The sequence below is a fragment of the Sorex araneus genome, chromosome 1 (genome assembly GCF_027595985.1).
Source record: "Sorex araneus isolate mSorAra2 chromosome 1, mSorAra2.pri, whole genome shotgun sequence".
NCBI lineage: Eukaryota > Metazoa > Chordata > Mammalia > Eulipotyphla > Soricidae > Sorex > Sorex araneus.
In genome coordinates, this window is record NC_073302.1 from 236,852,262 (window position 1) to 236,870,812 (window position 18,551).

General features: G+C 39.5%; 1 protein-coding gene across 1 annotated transcript in view; it reads right to left on the minus strand.

Moving 5' to 3' along the window:
- The window catches only part of BRCA2 (BRCA2 DNA repair associated), a 70,663-nt gene extending 52,332 nt beyond the window's left edge, over nt 1–18,331 (minus strand). Inside the window, 8 exon segments of the mRNA XM_055141829.1 lie at nt 1,716–1,824; nt 4,531–4,580; nt 6,326–6,437; nt 6,777–6,817; nt 6,925–6,974; nt 7,994–8,093; nt 15,184–15,435; nt 18,265–18,331. Of these exon segments, the coding sequence (XP_054997804.1) occupies nt 1,716–1,824; nt 4,531–4,580; nt 6,326–6,437; nt 6,777–6,817; nt 6,925–6,974; nt 7,994–8,093; nt 15,184–15,435; nt 18,265–18,331 (781 nt within the window).
- Nucleotides 18,332–18,551: the final 220 nt, after the last annotated feature.

Below are 18,551 nucleotides of genomic sequence, written 5' to 3' on the forward strand. Positions count from 1 at the left end.
AACCCAAACAAATAAACAAAAAAACAAAAAAACAAACCCCAAACCAAGCCATTCAAAAAACAGGAAGATCTGAATATATACTTAAAAAATAAAAAAGACATGCTTGTTACGCACATGTAAAATTGCTCATCATCACTGATCACCAGGGAAATGCAAATAAAGACCACAATGGAGATACCACCTCACACCTGTGAGAAAGACTGGCATCCAAAGCAACAATCATACATGTGTTTGAGAGGGAGTGGAGAAAAGGCACTTTTCAGCATTGTTGATTGTATGTTAACTGGTACAACTACTGTGGAAATCACTAAGCAGTTTAGATACGAAGCTGAAGAGAGTTACTATGTGACCCAGCAATCCCACATTTGGGTATCTTATCTGAAGAATACAAAACCACTAACACAATGAGTTACATCCAGGGCTCAGAGGGCTGGAGTGCATATCTTGCAATCAGAAGTCCAGGGGTCAATGCCTAGCATCATATGGTTCCCCTGAGCCTTGGGGAGTGAACCCCCGAGCACCAGGCCATGTGTGGTCACCAAACAAAATAAGCAAAATTTATATCCACATGTAATTTCAAGTGCTAATTACAATAGTTGAAATATAGAAGTAATCAAAGTAACTATTAATAGGTGATTGGAAGAAATATGGTACATTTATATAATAAAATACAGATACAAAAACAATGAAATTTTGGAGTCAAATGATAGTATAGCAGGTAGGGCATGTGTCTTGCACACAGCCAACACAAGTTCAATCCTCAGCATTCCATATGGTTCCCCTGGAGCTGCCAGGAGTGATCACTGAGTGCACAGGCAAAAATAAATCCTGAGCACAGCCGGGTGTGGGCCCCCTAACTCCCTCCACCACCTACTCCCCCCAAAAAACCCAAAACAATAAAATTTTAAAGTGGAAAGGGGTCAAATAGTTATGCAGAGTCAGTAAACCAACAGGAAAAAGACAGGAATTGGATAGTTTCACCAGTGTGTGCACATAAGGATACAAAATTCATGGACAGAAAGAAAAGACAAACTAATGAAAACATATACAGAACCAAGATAACATAAGGAGAATCGGGTGGTTAAGTAGCTAAGATGGGGCGGGGAAGAAAAAACTTGACACGTGTTACAATAAAAAATAAAGGGAAAATAAATGGAATGATTTTTTTAATGAATAGGGCTGACTTTCCTTGAAAAAAAAAAAGAAGTTTATTCAATAGTGTAACAATGATGAAGGGATGTGAACACTCTGGTGGAGGGTGTGATGCTGAAATGCATTATGCATGAAATCCTACCTTAAGAGTTTTGTAAACTATGGTGCCTAAAATTAAAACAAAAAAACAGAGCAGTGTTTCTTGACCTTTTCTGATTGTGGTGTCCCTTTCTGACCTCGTTTCCTTTCTTTAAGTCCTGTCATACCAGTTGGTCCCTTCGTCTCAAGCTGTAGTTTCCTATTTTTGTAATTTCCACCTGGGTCTCCCTTTGAATAGCAAGTGGGCTCACAGTGGAGAAAACAGCCCTTGATTAAAAATGCTGCAGAGGCCCAGCTTGGAATGTGATTCAGTGGTAGAGAACAGCCCATGCATGTGTGAGGTCTTGGATTGATCACTGGCACTGACCACAAGGTCAAATATGATGTTACACCTGTTACTGCCAGGTGATTACCACCAAACCAAATAATATGAAACAGTAATTCAACTAAACAGAAAGACTTACCTTGACTTGTGGTTTCTTTTTGACTGCTTTCATTTATTGGCCCAGAAGATATAATCCTATTGTTTTTCCTCAAACATTCATCATAGTTAGAAAAGTAGCTTTTCAAAACCTGTAAATGTTATATTCTATGTGTTAAAAACTTTTGATAGAGATAAACAAGCTGCAGAGATGCCTCCAGACCCCGTGCCAGGCTAAATCTCAACCAGAGCATCCTAAAGTGGGGCGGGTGATTGGCTCACCCACCCAAACAGAGCCCTGGCAATCGAAAATCTCCAGTCTAATCGCCACCATGCTCAAGGCCAGAATCCACAGGGTCCCGAGCTTCATCCAGGAATGAATCTGTTGAAGAACTCAGGTATATGGGTTTTGGGACGAAATCTCTAGGTACTCATGGAGTCGGGGATAGGCGATCTCCCCCCCATCTTCCCTGTGCTTCCTGGAGCATAGCTCTTACGCCCACGAACTGCCTCTGGAGCCATATAAGCTCAGAAATTGGCCATGATACAGCGACTCATAAGTAAATCTCAAAAGAGATCAATAAGCTGCAGAGATGCGTCTCGACCCCAAAGTCACCGTCCAGTTAAAAATTTAACTCCAGCTGTATCACTCCATGCAAAATTTTAGAATTCCTGGAGTGTGACAGTTCAAACTCTACACCATTGATATACTAAAAGTAGTATACCATATTGGATGAGATGGAAACTAAAAGTTAACCAATCTTGATTAAGAAAATATTAACACATAAGGCTTAACCTGTAACAACATGTTACTAATGGCTTATACAGGGGCTTAACGGCTCCAGAGTGAGATATAACAATTTTCAGACACTTTTCTTCTAAGGAAATCTTTTTGATCATTTACAGCAAATTATTCATAACAAGCAATATAAAATAAATTATATATGGCCTGCTATTGGGGCAGGTTTGGGTGGTGGTTGGGAAAACTGGAAAGGGTGGTGGGAAGGTGCAATGGTAGTGGGATTGGTGTTGGAATACTGAATATAATCATTGTGAATAACTTTATGAAATAAAAAAAATAAAATAAATGAAAGCGTTCATTACTTAAATATATGCAAAGGAGAAAAAAAACTTTTTAAGAAATTGAAGAAAATCACATAAAAGTGGTTTAGATCCAGATCTCAAAGGATAGGGATGTGCCGGTCCTTCTCACTCCCCCAACCACCATGGGGTCTTGGGGGTAACACCCACAAACTGTCTCCAGCTGCTACTTAAGCTCCCTAATAGGCATGATCCAGAAACACACAAAAGAATCTCCGAACAGAGCACAGAGCAGCTCGCTGTACAGATGCCTCCGGACTTTAAGCCAGGCTGACTTCACTGGGGTGCCTCAGACGGGAGCAGGCATCGTCCCTCCACCTGTTCCCGAAAAACCCCAGTGGCTGCCAACTTCCAGAACCCAATGAGAAGTGCAGACATGTGGGTTCAGTGACAACAAACTCCAGGCCACAAGGGATAGAGGATGGGCCGGTCCCTCCCATCCCTCTCTCCCCCTCTCATGGGAACCTGGAGGTCATGCCCACAAATTCCTCCTGCTGCTACTTAAGCTCCTTGACAGCCATGATCCAGACACACACAAAAGAATCTCCAAACTGAGCAGCTCGCTGCAGAGGTTTCTCCAGACCCCAATTATCTAAAATTTTAGAATTCCAGGAGCACGCAGTTGCTCTTGCGGCCGTGCAACATCTTATGCTATTCATAACAAGCAACACAAAAGAGTACACGGGCAATTGTCTGCCATAGAGGCAAAGGGAGAAGTTAGAGGGTAGAGGATGCTGGAGACATTGGTGGTAGAGGATGTGCACTGATGGAGGGTTGGGTGACTGATCATTGTATGACTGAAACTCAAACAGGAAAGCTTTGTAACTATCTCAGGGTGATTAAAAAATAAATAAAATAATAAAAATAAAGATATACCTAAAAAAAGTGGTTTAGAGTTTCTCAAACATTAAAAACATTTTTTACCAATTTATTTATTTATTGGCAGAATTCCCTGTCCCCGTGTCAGGCTGTCTTTACTAGAGCCCTCTTGGAGAGGGGTACGTTGAGTTTTCCTCCCCGCCCCAAGCAGAGCCCTGGCAGCCAAAAACCTCCAGAACCCAGCTGCAGCCATACTCAAGGCCACTCTCCACACGCTCGGATGAGCCTCACCTCATGAAGGAACCAACAGATGACCTCAGGTATGTGGGACCCGTGGCTGAGATCTCCAAGTCTGCTCAGATCGGGACTGGGCTTCTCCACCCAAATTCCCCCTTTTTCCAGTATCTTGGCACTCACACCTTGGCACCATGTAATCTCATCAATGGCCAAGATCCAGAGACTATAAAACAAAGCTCCAGGAAGAGAGCGATGCAGAATCTCGCCTGGCAGAGCCTGGCAAGCTATGTGTGGCGTATTCGGTATGCCAAAAACTGTAACAATAATGGGTCTCATTCCCCTGACCCTGAACACGACAGGAATGAACGTTACTGGTGCCCACTTGAGCAAATTGATGAGCAACAGGGTGACAGTGATAGAGTGATTTATTTTTAATTTTTTTGGGGTTTGGTGCCACACCCAGTAGTGCTCAGGGTTTACTCCTGGCAAGTTCAGGGGACAATAAGGGACACGAATTAAAACCCAAATTTAAAACCCAAATCAAGTGCACGCAAGGCAAACACTTATTCACTATACTCTCTCCAGTCCCTCAAACATTTAGATAAATCATAAATTGGAATAAAATGTACAAGATAATTTTACATAAGATTCTAAAGTTATAAATAATCCCAATAGCACAATCAACTTGTTATCATACTTACAGCAGCAGTATCATTAGGAAATACAGCTGTACGCGATTCCTCTTCTTTAACTATTAAAAAAATTCAATTTAAGCATGCTGTATTTATGTCATATACCAAAGCTACTGCAATACTTTTTTGTTAAGCATAAAAATATATGCCATTAAATATTTGAAACAAAATGAATCGACTCAAGTGCTGTAATTAAAAAGGCTAATCCACATAGTAATTAAGTATGCATACTTCCTTACGTGTATGATGGTAAGAAAGCATTGTGTAGTAACCTTGAATTCAAGGTCATACTTTCCACAAAGACATGGGAAAATCAAATGACACTCTGAGGTCATGATTTAAAAAGCCAAAGTTTATAGACTTTAACATGTATTTAGATAACAGAAACACAATATATATTAAACACTTGTACATCACAAGGTAATTCTACCATATCATTTCATTTGAGCAAAAGAAGAAAATTAAATTCACAAGGAATAAGAATCATAATGGTCTGCATTTTTGCTAAAATAAACAAACTGATTTTTAAAAAAATACTGACCTTGATTAAGTGAGTTTACACTCTATCTTTGAGTACAATCTAGATATATATTTTATGATTATGCAAACTGTATATGCACACATATATAAGCTTCATGAAAAAAACGCTATGTGAAAGGTTGCCACATAAAATAGGGTATCTTATTTAATTTCAAATAAACAATTTTTAGTATAAATTTCACATCTATAAATGATTTGCAGTTTTAGAAACATTGGTTAGTCCATTATCTTAAAGACAAAAACAGTTCTGTTAGTGGTGGTGAACAATTTTATTTCCTCTATACTAGCAAACATTTTTATTTCTCACAAAAAAATGTTCAGTATTTTAAATACCAAGTCATAATTAAATCTCAGCTACTTAGGTTTTTTTTTAGTGTGGACTGAGGGTTTGATTCACACCCAATAATGTTCAGTGGTGCTAAGGATTGAATGGAGGTCAGCTGCATGCAAAGCAAATACCTTAATCCACAACTAACTCTCTGGCCCTACTTACATATTTTAAGTTGTTTTATAATAGTAAATGTTTTAAGATTCTACTAAGAATGAAATTAATTTATCTACTGATCTATTTATTCAAATATTTAAATGTCTAAAGTGTATTACTTTAACATTTTAAATATATTCTTTTATTTAAGACCTGCTAAATATCAACTATGTGACAACTATGGCGAACGTGCAAAACATTCAAGTTTAATGGATGAATAAATTAAATATCTCAAAGAATCCCACAATTATATAATTACAAATGTGAATACTGCATACTTAATTTAGTACCTATGAAAACACACGATGATAAAATAAGACATTTTTGGGAAGGGTGGGGAGATTGGGACAAACCTGGCAGTGTTCAGGGTTTACTACTGACTCTGCTCAGGGATTACTCCTGGTGGGTTTGAGAGACTATATGAGCGCTGAGGATTGAAACCAGGTCAGCCGTGTGCAAGGCAAATGCCCCACCCACTGCATTATCACTCCAGCCCACGGTAGGACAGACTTAAGTAGAGAGAACAAAAAACTTACAGCTGAAAATAGGATCACAGAGCTAACTAAAAAGACTGAACATGTCTTAAATGCAGAAGTCCTATAGAATGCCATTCAAAATAGTTGTGATTCATCCCAATCTATACTAAAATTAATTATTCTTAACCACTAAGTCATTTATCAGACTACTTTAATATTCTCAAATTTTCTTTTTACAGACACATTAGAGACAACTTGTTAATGTAATCTAATTTCTTTTGTACTATATATTTGAAAGTATTACCTATGAGTACAGTAGAACTAAGTGTTGGTGGTGTGGCTAAAGAACTTGACCAAGACATATCAGAATCCACCTCAGCTCCCAGGCTTTCAGAAATACGTCTTGGTGTCTGACCCTGGAAATAGAAAAGTTTATTTATTTAATAGAAATTCAATGAAGGTAAGTGCCTGTGTGAAACTCCTGGTATTTACCTGAAAATAAAGGTATGACAACTGTCAAATTCTCAACTTTGCTTTGTTTTGCTTTTGCACACCTAGTGATGCTAAGGGCTTAATCATGGCTCTGTGCTAAGAGACCATTCCTGGCCGTGCCCAAGGGAGTGCCAGAGATTAAACCTAGGTTGGCTGCATGCCTTGCAAGAGCCTCTGTACTATATTACTCTCCACCCACTATACTTTATCACTCTGGTTCCTCAGTTCTCAACTATTAAACAAACAAACAAACAAAAACTTACCTTTATAAGTTTTGGTGTATGAAATAAACTTCCACAAACAACTGGGGATGAAAATAAAACAAAAACTATTAAGATTTCTTCTTTTAAACTAATATTTATTTTCATTAAAATTTAGAGTTAAAAATAAAAGCCATGTCTCCAATCATACCTGACTTTTCTCTTTGAGGTGTAACATGTGTACAGTGAAGACCAACAGGACTAAAACAAAACAAAACAAAAAACAAATTCCTCAAATTACGGAAAAGGGATTAAAAAGGAATAAATATTAATTTATATTTTAAAAGGACTCTGATTTCTAATTTTTTCAGGGGGTCACACCGGTGATGCACAGGGGTTACTCCTGGTTCTGCACTCAGGAATTACCCCTGGCAGTGCTCAGGGGACCATATGGGATGCTGGGAATCGAACCTGGGTCGGCTGTGTACAAGGCAAACGCCCTAGCCGCTGTGCTATTGCTCCAGCCGCAAAGGACTCTGATTTCTAACAATATCAGTATCAAGTGTCAGAACTGTACTATTTTGTAATATTTTGGTAATAGTTGTAAAAAACATCTCATGAACAAATAATCACTAGCTTTTTTTAAAAAATGCCCATTGAAAAATCACTATATAATTGCGTAGTTTACATTTTAAAATTACAAAAAGTGAATCTAAATAGTATATCACTCTAATTAAGTAATTCTCATTTAATATTTAAAGTGTACTTCTTTTCACCATTAATATATTTTTATTTCATAGAATACACAGAAAAACTAGTGCATATTTCAAAATCAAGGAAGTAAATGTTTCTAATGCAAAATAGAATTTGTCAAAGGAGTTAACCTTTTTTCGCCCCAAAACTTTAAAAAATTTTTTTTACTTTCCTCTCGCCCCTTATATAAACACTGTTTTGTTCCAAAGTTATTCATAATGATTTGTTACAGGCACTCAATATATCTACACAAATCTACCACCACTGCACCTTCTCACCACCATTATCTCCAATTTTCTCAACCACTCCTTAAGCCTGCCCCATAGCAGGCCCTTAATAATTTATTTTATATTGCTTGTGATAATTTGCTAAAAGAGTGATCAAAATGTCTAGGAGTTAACCCTTAAAAAATACTTAAAATTAGATCTTCTCCAGACTCTACCCCAAAAATCAGCATAAAAATTAAATTTATTTATGAAAAATGAAATTTTCCATTTACATATTTTAGTAGAATAGTTTCAGCATACCTTTCATTAAGACAAGTATTTGGAAGTGGACTGGTAACCTCATTTGTGTGGTTCAACTTAGTCTTCACAGTGCAGTAACCTTGATGTTTATTATCCTTTCCTGAAAAAAACACAGCTATTCAATGAGGTGGTATATCTCCTAGATGATTTTCAATCCCTAGCATCTTAAAAACAAAGTTTAATCTTCATCTGGAAGAAGAATGTATGTGTACTTTAGCCTGAAGAGGTCTCTTGGTTTGCTGATTCTTACTAAAATGGGATATGAGTACCTATCCAATAAACATATTATACATTTAATACAAGATTAACTTTAGGTGATATTTTTCAAGAAAGAGCTTCAGCACATAAGCTTCAGCTCATTTTCCACTTACATGCATGTAAGAAGTTTCTCCTACTATTTCTTAAATGCATGTAAGTGGAAAATAGAACCAAATGTGATATGCCCTTCTATTAATTTACACACAGTAGTAAGGTTTCAGGGTCAGAGTAAAGCAAAAGACTTTCACTAAAAAACTAGGTACCAGATTTGACCATATCTCCTGCAGTTAAAGATCTTTCATTATTGGGGCTGGAGCGATAGCACAGCGGGTAGGGCGTTTGCCTTGCACGCGGCCGACCCGGGTTCGAATCCCAGCATCCCATATGGTCCCCTGAGCACCGCCAGGAGTAATTCCTGAGTGTAGAACCAGGAGTAACCCCTGTGCATTGCCGAGTTTGACCCAAAAAGCAAAAAAAAAAAAAAAGATCTTTCATTATTGAAGGCTGGGGAGACAGTATTGGCAGGTGAGGGCTCTTGTCTTGCAGCACACTTAAATATAGCTCTAGCTCCTTCAGCATTGCCAGGTGTGGCCCTAATGGTCAATAAACATTGCCAGGTGTGGCTGAAGAGAAAGACCCAAACACAGAAACCCCAGCACTGAAGGGCCCAAGCAGTTAAGCCTTTTTATATTCTACTACTGAACCTCCAGCCCATTTGGCTGATTATTGCCTGGAGTAGTCCCAGGCCCCTTGAGCACCACTTAGGAGGCCCTCCTAAAAAAAAATAAGGATATTCAAGGTGGCACTCACAACTCTATAGTAACAAGTCCTTTTATGATCTAACTTAAATTCTATGCCTTTCATAACTCTACTTTTTAGCCATACCCACCCACTTGCATATTCTAAAAGAATGCCCTCGTATAAATTACTTCTCTCTTAGTATTTATCTAATCAGCAATGGTTAGAGAAGTAGGTTACAGTGACATCTAGTAATTCTGTTTTTGAACAACAAATCTACTTTTAAAGACAATAATGGTCAAAGAGGGTTTCTAAACTTATATGTGACTCCATGAAATCCAAATTACTTCATCAACATTCTTATTTTCTGTATCTGAAATCTGGCATTTGACACACTTATTATCCTTTAAAAATGGTTGCCAGGGGACTGGAGAGATAGTATAGAAGATAGGGTGCTTGCCTTGCATAAGGCTGACCTGGGTTCGACCTCCAGCATCCCAGACAGTCCCCCTTAGCACCTCCAGGAGTAACTGCTGAGTGTAGAGTCAGGAGTAACCACTGTGCATCACCAGGTATAACCCGACCCCCCCACACCCATGCAAACAATCACCCCAAACTCACTTGTTTTCAAAGAGTTGCTTTGATGAGGACCAGAGCAATAGTACAGCAGGCAGCAGTATTTGCTTTGCAAATGGCTGACCATGGTTCAATCCCTGGCACTACACAGGGTCACCCCACCTCAAAAAATTGCTTTAATTGATTCTATGATTTCAGTTCTAAGGAAGTGGGAAAATAAGGTATATTGCTGTTCATAAAATAAAGCAAAGACTAAAGTAAATCTATTTGTAGCAGTACAGATAAAATACTATACTATATTCTTCTCTAGAAGAGGCAAAGTGACCATCAATAAGCCAAATATACATGTAACTAAAAACTTTACCTCAACAAAATATTTAATTTCTTTCTGAGGCTTTTAGAGATACTAAAAAGTAACTAAGCTTAATCTTTGAAATTTTGTTCACTTTAACTGAAACCCTAATCAGAAGGGAAAAAATTACTGAACTTAAAACCCAAACATAGCCACACCAAATTCTGGAAAGGATATGGAGCAAGAGGAGCTATTCCTTATTTTTGGTGGAAATGCAAAATGAACAGCCACTTTGGAAGACAATTTGCAGTTTCCTACAAAACTAAACAAATTCTATCATAGGGTGGAATAATTCTCATCTGAGATGACAACTTACGTCCACATAAAATTATGCACAAAAATGCTTATAGTAATTTTATTCACATTTGCTAAAACTCAAAATTACCAAAAAGACAAAGTCTTTCAAAAGGTAAAAAACAAACAAAAAAAACCCCTAACACCTTGTATATCAAAGGCCAGAGAGATAGTAGAGAAGTTAAGGCACCCCAGTCAACCTCTGGCACTGCATATGTTCAACCCCATATGGTCAACCCCATGTGGTCAACTGTTTGCAGTCAACTCCAGTTCAATCTCTGGCACTGTATATGGTCTCCAGAGCACTGCTGGGAGTTATCATTCAGCATAGAACCAGGAGTAAGTCTTTAGCACTGCAGATGTAACTTCCAATCAAACCAAACCAAGACATCCATTCATAAGGTGTTATTCAGCTATTAAAGAAAATAACTATGAGCCAGAGAGATAGTTCGATGGGTTAGATCACTGGCTGTGCATGCAGGAGGCTTGAGTTCAATCCACCTCCACAACAACCCCTGAACACAGAATCAAAAGCAGCTCCTGAGTACTGCTAAAATTTGACCAACAAACAAAACAAAAACAAAGTACGAGATACATGAAGGAAATTCAAGACATATTTCATTTGCTAACTTGAAACTACGTGCTGTATGATTCCAACTATATAAGAAAAGCAAAACCACAGAGAACAGAAAGGTCGGTTGTAGGATGACATTACTTTGTCCTCTCCCCCCTTACCACCAGGAGCTTGTCCCGGTTTTTCCCAGAGTTTAGGCTTATTCCAGTCTCACCCATCAAGGTGTTCCCGAATCTCTCCTATCCCTTTGTTTAGCTGTAATCACTTCTCTATGCTCTCTTCCCCAAAAACAGTTAATAGCTTCTCCCTCTAATCTGACTCTGCTAATTTGTAAGGTCAGACCTTCCTAGGATACTGAGTTTATATTATCAGTTAATATTGCCTTTCTCCTTTCCTTATGCCTTTTGAATAATTTACTTTAAAGCAATGTCCTTTTTGTATAGACACAAGAAGACAATATTATGCTTTTGTAACTTGGGACTTAATTGGCTTCAAATATTATTCATTCTCGGGTATCTGCTTTCTCCACTTAAGCCTCAGTTGCCCTCAGTTCCTAGCACCCCAAAAGCAGGGTCCCGACGAGGGACGGGACGGATCCAGGGCAAGTGGTGAGTTATGTGCTACCCTGGCATTGAGATGGGCCTGGCCAAAGTGCCTAATTCTTAACTATAAGTTAAGAGCTTGATCATAGACAAATGCTGTCATGATCCAAAAGTAATGATGAGACTAGGACCCTGCTAGGGATAGGAAAGACTGATCTGGCCTGAACACTGTAATCTGAGATCGAGATGGCCCCAGGAGAACAATTCTATAAGCTTTAATGCATTTCTTATTGTGTCCATACAAAATGATTAATATCATGAATTCTTATATGTTTGCTGGATGAATAGAGGAGAAACACACTCATGGGACTCCGCCCTTGGGTGGATCCCTCCTGCTGAAAAAGAATCAGTCCTAGGAGAAGCATGCCCTGAGGGAAAGGAACCTTACCCTATTGATTGTGACCACACCTATATGTAAGCCCCAACCCCCTCATGCTGGGGGGATTTAACTAGGCTGTAAGAGTGGGTTGGGGGGCGAGATCCACAGATCCAGAGAGAGATCCAGAACCGGGAGAGAAGCAGAAAGAGAGAATGAAATAAACTGATCGAGCAACCAGTTTGGCATTCTTCCTTCTGTCGCCTGCCCTTGACCAACAGCACACACAGCGGTTCCAGGACACTGAACGTGGGCAGTGAGACAGAGCTGCTCAGAGAGCCCTCGAGTGCACACGCCCCTCGGCGTGCTTTAGTTTTTTACAGTCGGTAATGACCAGGGATTCAGGAGGGAGGAAAGGGTAGAGAAGTGAGACACACTGGGTTTTTAGGGCACCGAAATTTCTTTTGGTAATGGTAGATACACAACATTTCCCAAATAACTTGAGAATCTCATAAAAAGTTGAATGATGGCAAGCAAACTTACAATTTTATTCAAAAGGCAAGATGGCTAAGTATAGGAGAACATGGGGTTTGTCCTTTTTAGCCTTGCCGCAGGGAACTTAGTTTACCTTAAAGCAATGTCCTTTCTGTACGGACACAGGAAGACAGTTAATAATATGCTCTGTAATGTAGAAGCTGATTGACTCCAATAATATTTACTCCTGGGCATCCGCTTTCTTAACTGTTGCCCTTAGTTCCTAATACCCCAAAAGCAGGGTCCCCGACGAGAGACGGAATGGACCCAGGGCAAACTGTGAGCTATCCTGGCATCGAAATGGGCCAGGTCAAAGTGCCATAATACTCAACTATAAGTTGAGGGCATGATCATGGACAATGCTGTCATGATCCAAAGGTAACAACGAGATTAAGATCCTGCTGGGGTTTGGAAGATTAACCTAGCCTGAGGACTGTGGTCTGGAATGTATAGTGAGATGTCCTCAGAAAAAAACCAAACTTTAAGGTTATATCTCTTACTGTGCTCATACAGAATGACATTGCTAGAAATATTAGAAGTACTATAACTATTTAAGCAGATTTAAGAAGTACTATAACTATTTAAGCTCACACCCTGACACACCCTTGTTTGGACCCCTACCCTTGAGCAGATCTCCTTAGATGAGATTTTGTTAATCTCCTCAAGAAATGGTCTTAGCCTTCTTTGTTGATTTGTTAATGTTAAAGCCACCTTTGTGCTATTGTCCTATGTAATTTGCTATATAAACTAAGACTGTGGGGCACGGAGGGGAGACAGAAGGACAGAGGAGACAAAGGAAGAAGACAGGGGAGACAGAAGACAACGACCCAAGAGAAGACACAGAAGACACACTGGAAGACACAGAAGCAAAGGAGATAACACAGAAAAAGGCTCAGAAGCAAAGACAGAGCGGTCGGAAGAGACCAGAGGAGAGACTACAGAGACAGAGAGACAGAGACAGACAGAAGCAGGGGAGACACCGAAGCAGAGCTCAAGGTAAAAGAAGTGAGAGTGAGCAGGGGCGAGAGAGAGAGAAGCAGAACGGGAACGGAGATTGGAATAAACTGCAACTGAGACCAATCAGCCTGGCCCTCATTCCTTCCTTCGCCTGCCTCATCATGGCCATCAACCTCCCCAGGGTGGGCGTGAGACTACTGAACGTGGGCGGCAGGAGAGATAGAGCACCGCTGTCCTGTGCCTGGTGTGGCCCCCTTCTTTCCTTTTTTGTGTGTTCACACAGCTGAGAAGTAGTGGCTAGAGCCATAGTACAGCAGGTAAAGCGTTTGCCTTGCATGCGGCCAACCTGGGTTCAATTCCTGGCATCCCATATGGTTCCTAAGCACTGTCAGGGGTGATTCCTGACTACAAAGTCAGGAGTAACCTCTAAACAACACCAGGTGTCACTCAAACACAAAACAAAAACAACAACAAAAAGAAGCACAAAGAACACATTTCCTCACAGAACTTTAGCTATATATCTACATACACACACGCACAAAATATATATATTTGAGGGACCATACTTGGTGGTGCTCATGGCCTATTCCTGGTGATGCTGGAGAGACCATATGGGGTGTTGGGGTTTAAACCTTGGTCAGCAGCGTGCAAGCCAAGTACCCTACCATCTGTACTATCATTCTGGCCCGTAATATATTTTTAAGGGCCCGTACTTTGCAGTTTGGGGGGGGGTCACCAGGTCACACCTAGCAGTGCCAGGGTATCCCAGGGCTGCACTGGAGGTGCTTAGGGGCCATGAAATATTGGAAACTGAAGTTAGGGCTGTGATGCACATGCCCATGCGCTTTATCACTTGAACTATCTCCCTAGGATTTCTCTTACTATCCTTTCCTCAAAAACACAGTAATTCAACGAAGTGGTATATCTCCTACAAGATTTTCATTCTCTAACTCTTAAAAATAAAGTTTAATCTTCACTAGGAAAGATAATGTACAAACAAAATCTGTAAGAAATAAATTCTACTTCTTGATTTCAATGTCTACTTCCAATGTACACTTATTTTATTTAAAAAATTATTAATTTTATTTTGTTTTTTGGATCACATCTGGCAATACTCAAAAGCTATTCCTGGCTCTGCATTCTGGTGGTTCTCAAAAGACCATATGTGATATCAGGGATCAGACCCAGGTTGGCCACAAGCAAGCCAAGCACCTTACCCGCTGTACTATTGTTCCAGCCTCTAATGTACAACTTTTATACTGAGATTGCTTATTGGTCCCTTTCAGTGACATGACACTCTGATGATGTGAAACACTTGCTATTTTATTTATAAAATACATACTTGTATTTCTCCCTCTGCCTAAAGTACTTTATTTCATCTTCCAATTTCTGAATTCCACCTATCCATTAAGGTTTAATTAAAATGAATCCCTCCCAAACTCTCTCTAGTAATGCTTTCTTCTCATACTTTTTGCACTTTTGGCACAGCATCAGATTCAGCTGCAGACCATATTTTACCTATGCCCTATTATTTTTCTTTACTTCAAAGAAGAGGCTTACTCAAATCAAGCAGGTGAAAAATAGTTAAGAGTTGAATGTTCACTTTTACTACATTATTGACTTTAAGTGACTGATACCTAGGCCAAAGAAAGCAGAGCTTTTGATTTGCAACCAAAAGACTGACAGTAAGTTGGAAACTTTGTCTAGTATTTGATAACCTATAGAAATACGGTCTAGTTTAACATCAAAACAAACAAATCCTATGGGTATTTTAGTATCAGAAAGATATAATTTAGCAAATCTGTTTCAGTATATATTAATCAAGAGGAATAAAATAAACATTTACTAACTATGTACATTATCCTATTTCATGCAAACCTATCAGGTATTATTTTCATTATGTCCATTTTTCAGCTGGTTAAGAAAGTCTACAGATTGTTATGGATTTCTACTCATGTCTTTCCTAGTCAAACACATCGTATTACTCACCTAAGAGTAACCTGTATTTATGTAATTCTCTTGAAGGAGATTGGTTCAGTGGAAGATTCAGGCCTTGCTCTTTGAATATTATTGGAGTTGAAGCCAGTTGATAAGGTTTCCTCTGTGGTGTTTTAAATAGGCTCGGTTCATGACTGTTGGTTTTATACTCAGATTCTTCTACAGGGAAGATAATTTCAGAATTATAGGGTGGAGCTTCTAAAGAAAGTTCTTCAAACCAGTTAAGGCTTATTGGTCCTAAATCTGTAAGACAAAAGTTCCATCTTAGTTTTAATCAATGACAGAAAAAAAAACATGTGCCAGTAAGGATCATAATAAACAGATACTTGCAGTTCTGACTTTGGGTAACTTTAAAGAGCATAATTATTGTTATCTTATGAATCTGTAGTAAGGTATAACAAGTACACACAGCTATATTAGTTTTAACAAGCTGTCAGCTTATTAAAGTTGCTCTAAGGTTTCTAATTTTATAGTGAGGATTCAGAAATAAAAATTCATAGTGAGAATGTATTTAACAGATATGATCCATATTTGACACTGTAAGTGGATATGATTAACCTGTATATGTAGACTCACAAATAAAATGGCATAAAATCTTTGAAGGCCAGGTAAAGTACAAATGTGTTGGGAGCTTGCTTTGCACTCAGCCAACAAATTTAATTCCTAGAACTGTGAGGAGTGATCTCTCACCACAGAACCAGAAGCCCTGAGCAGAGTCCCCAAAATCAGGGAGGTAAAAAGAAAAAGGGAGGCTGGCACAGTGTTTGAGGGTGGTGCAAAAGTGTGTTTGCCTTGCACTCCCTGAGCACCACCAAGAGTAATTCCTGAGTGCAGAGCCAGCAGTAACCCCTGTGCATTGTGGGCTGTGACCCAAAAAGATTAAAAAAAAAAAAAAAAAGGAAAAGGAAAAAAGATTCTATGTTAAATTTCTACTATAATCTACTGACTTTTAAAGCAGTGAGTCTAAAAGGATAACCAGTGGATCATTCTTTGGAATGATCTCCAAGATCTTTTCAAGAGACTGACCATGTCATAACTATTTTCAAAGCAACATTAAGGCATTCCCCGACTTTTACACAGCATTGACATCAGTGGTAAGTAAAGGTGATGACACCTTCGAGACAAAGGGGTGGCCACGAACTATATCAGAACCACTGCTACTTCACCATGTATTTGTTGGTAAGAAAAGAAATCCAGTCTAATTCATGAATGTTCTTAATGAATTAGTTAAAAACTAGCTGTATTGAAGTCCAATTGCAGAGCACTTCCCTCCCTTTACATTTATGTATTTTTGTTTTTCTTTTGACCACACCTGGCTGTATTCAGGGCTTACTCCTGGCGGGCTCGGGGACCATGCAAGATATCAATATCAAACCAGGATGAGCAGCTTGCAAGGCAAGAGCCTTACCCACTATACTATCTCTCCAGCCCCCCACCCCGCTTTTTGGGGGGGGTGAGAGGGCAAGGAACACACCTGGCAGTACTGAAGGTTTTCTCTTGGTGGAGTTTGGAGAACAATGTATGGTGCTGGGGACAAGGACAGTATATAGTGTTCCAGTTAGGACAGTATATAGTGTTCCAGTTCTCCTAATAGAAAGTTAAATAGAAATGCATAAAACATTTCTGGGCTATGAGCCCAATCAGCACTGACACACGGAATGTCATTTTTATTAGAAAGAATAAAATAATTTTGAGTTGGATGAACTGGAAATTTTTTCAAGAGACTGAAATGACCCTATTAATGCAGGGAAAATGACAGTTTGTTGCAAATAGTAAAATGTAACATTTGAAGTGAGAACTAAAAAATTTTTAGACTTTTTGAAATTTGAAACATTGCTGGGATCTAATCCAAGTCAGCCCCACGAAGCAAGTGCCCTACCTGCTATACTATCTCTCTGGCCCCTACAATTACTGTTAATTGAATGTTTTTATATTCTAATCTAGAAACTTACATAAAAGAAACCCTAAATTGTTTTTACTTTATTATTTTATTACTTACCTCTGGTTGAGTTTTAGGGGTTAGTTCCACACCTCTATAAAAGACTCACTACACCCAACATCAGGGTAAAATTCAGGACAATCCCACTACCCACTACAAAAAGACTCCACTGATCATTTCTTCCACTCCTCCCAGCCCTTTATCCCTCTGGTAACCAAAGTTCATAAGAGTTCTGCCTTTTTTTTTTTTTTTTGAGGGGGGAAGGGGCAGAGGGATAGTTCAGTGTGTAGGGTGTTTGCCTTGCACGTGCCTACCAGGGTTCATCCCCATTACTTCATATGGTCTTCTGAAGCCTGCCAGGAGTAACTTTTGTGTGTGTAGCTAAATAACCCATTAGCATCTCTGAGTGTAGCCCAAAAACAAAAAGAAAAAAACATACAAATGTGAGAAAAAAAAAACCCAGAATCTCCAAACCAAAAAACATACTGCCATTTTTTTTTGCCAGTTAGTTTTCTTTTTATTCATATTACACATAGGCATGACAATCATAACAGTTTAAGGCCACAAAGCTGGACAACTTCAGTTCAAACAAACACTCCATTGCTTCCTATTTGCTACAAACTTTGAACTTTCAAAACTATCTTGGGGGCCCAAAAGATAGTATCTCAGTGTGAATCCCTGGTGCCACACATGGTTTCCTGGGGTCACTTCAGAGCAGCCAGGAACAGTCCCTGGGCAGCAAAAGCCCCAGCCCCCACCCTCAAAATAAAAACAATTCACTGCATCAGTTCCCATTATCCACCATGCGTTCTTATTGCATTAACCATATTTGGGCGGAGTGTGGGGGGTGGGAAGGAGCCAGAACAAGCACTTCTAGCAACATTCAGAGTTGGGGGGATTGAACCAGGAGCCTCCTCAAGCTAGGAGGACATTTCAGTCCTCTGAGCGTAAAACTTCCCAGACTCCGAGTGAGCAGTTTCCTAATTGGATTTCTGGGTCTAAAAAGAACAGTTTGCAACGGAAGCAAAAGCACGAAATTCTGGGTTGTTTTCTGCAAGCAGGAACGGAATTTACATATCCCGAAAACATCTGCTCAGTGCAACGGACCAATTCATACAATAACTTGTCGATACCTGCTTGGTTGCATCGCGTCTGAAAAATTTCCCAAAAAGACGGCCGCTCTTTGCATCCAACAGGCATTGTCACCTCTAACGTCACTCCGACCCCAGGGTAAACGAGTCTGAAACAGAGTAAACCAAGAAACACTTCACAAGGATGCAGCTTTTAGTCCTCGTTCCAGGACTGAGGTAAACTCGGAAGCGGTCAAGCCGTGACTCAAGTTACACTGTTTATTGTCCCCCGGCCCCGTCTTTACCCACAGCACGGAAACATTTTATCCCTGTGCTGTCACCTAGAGCAG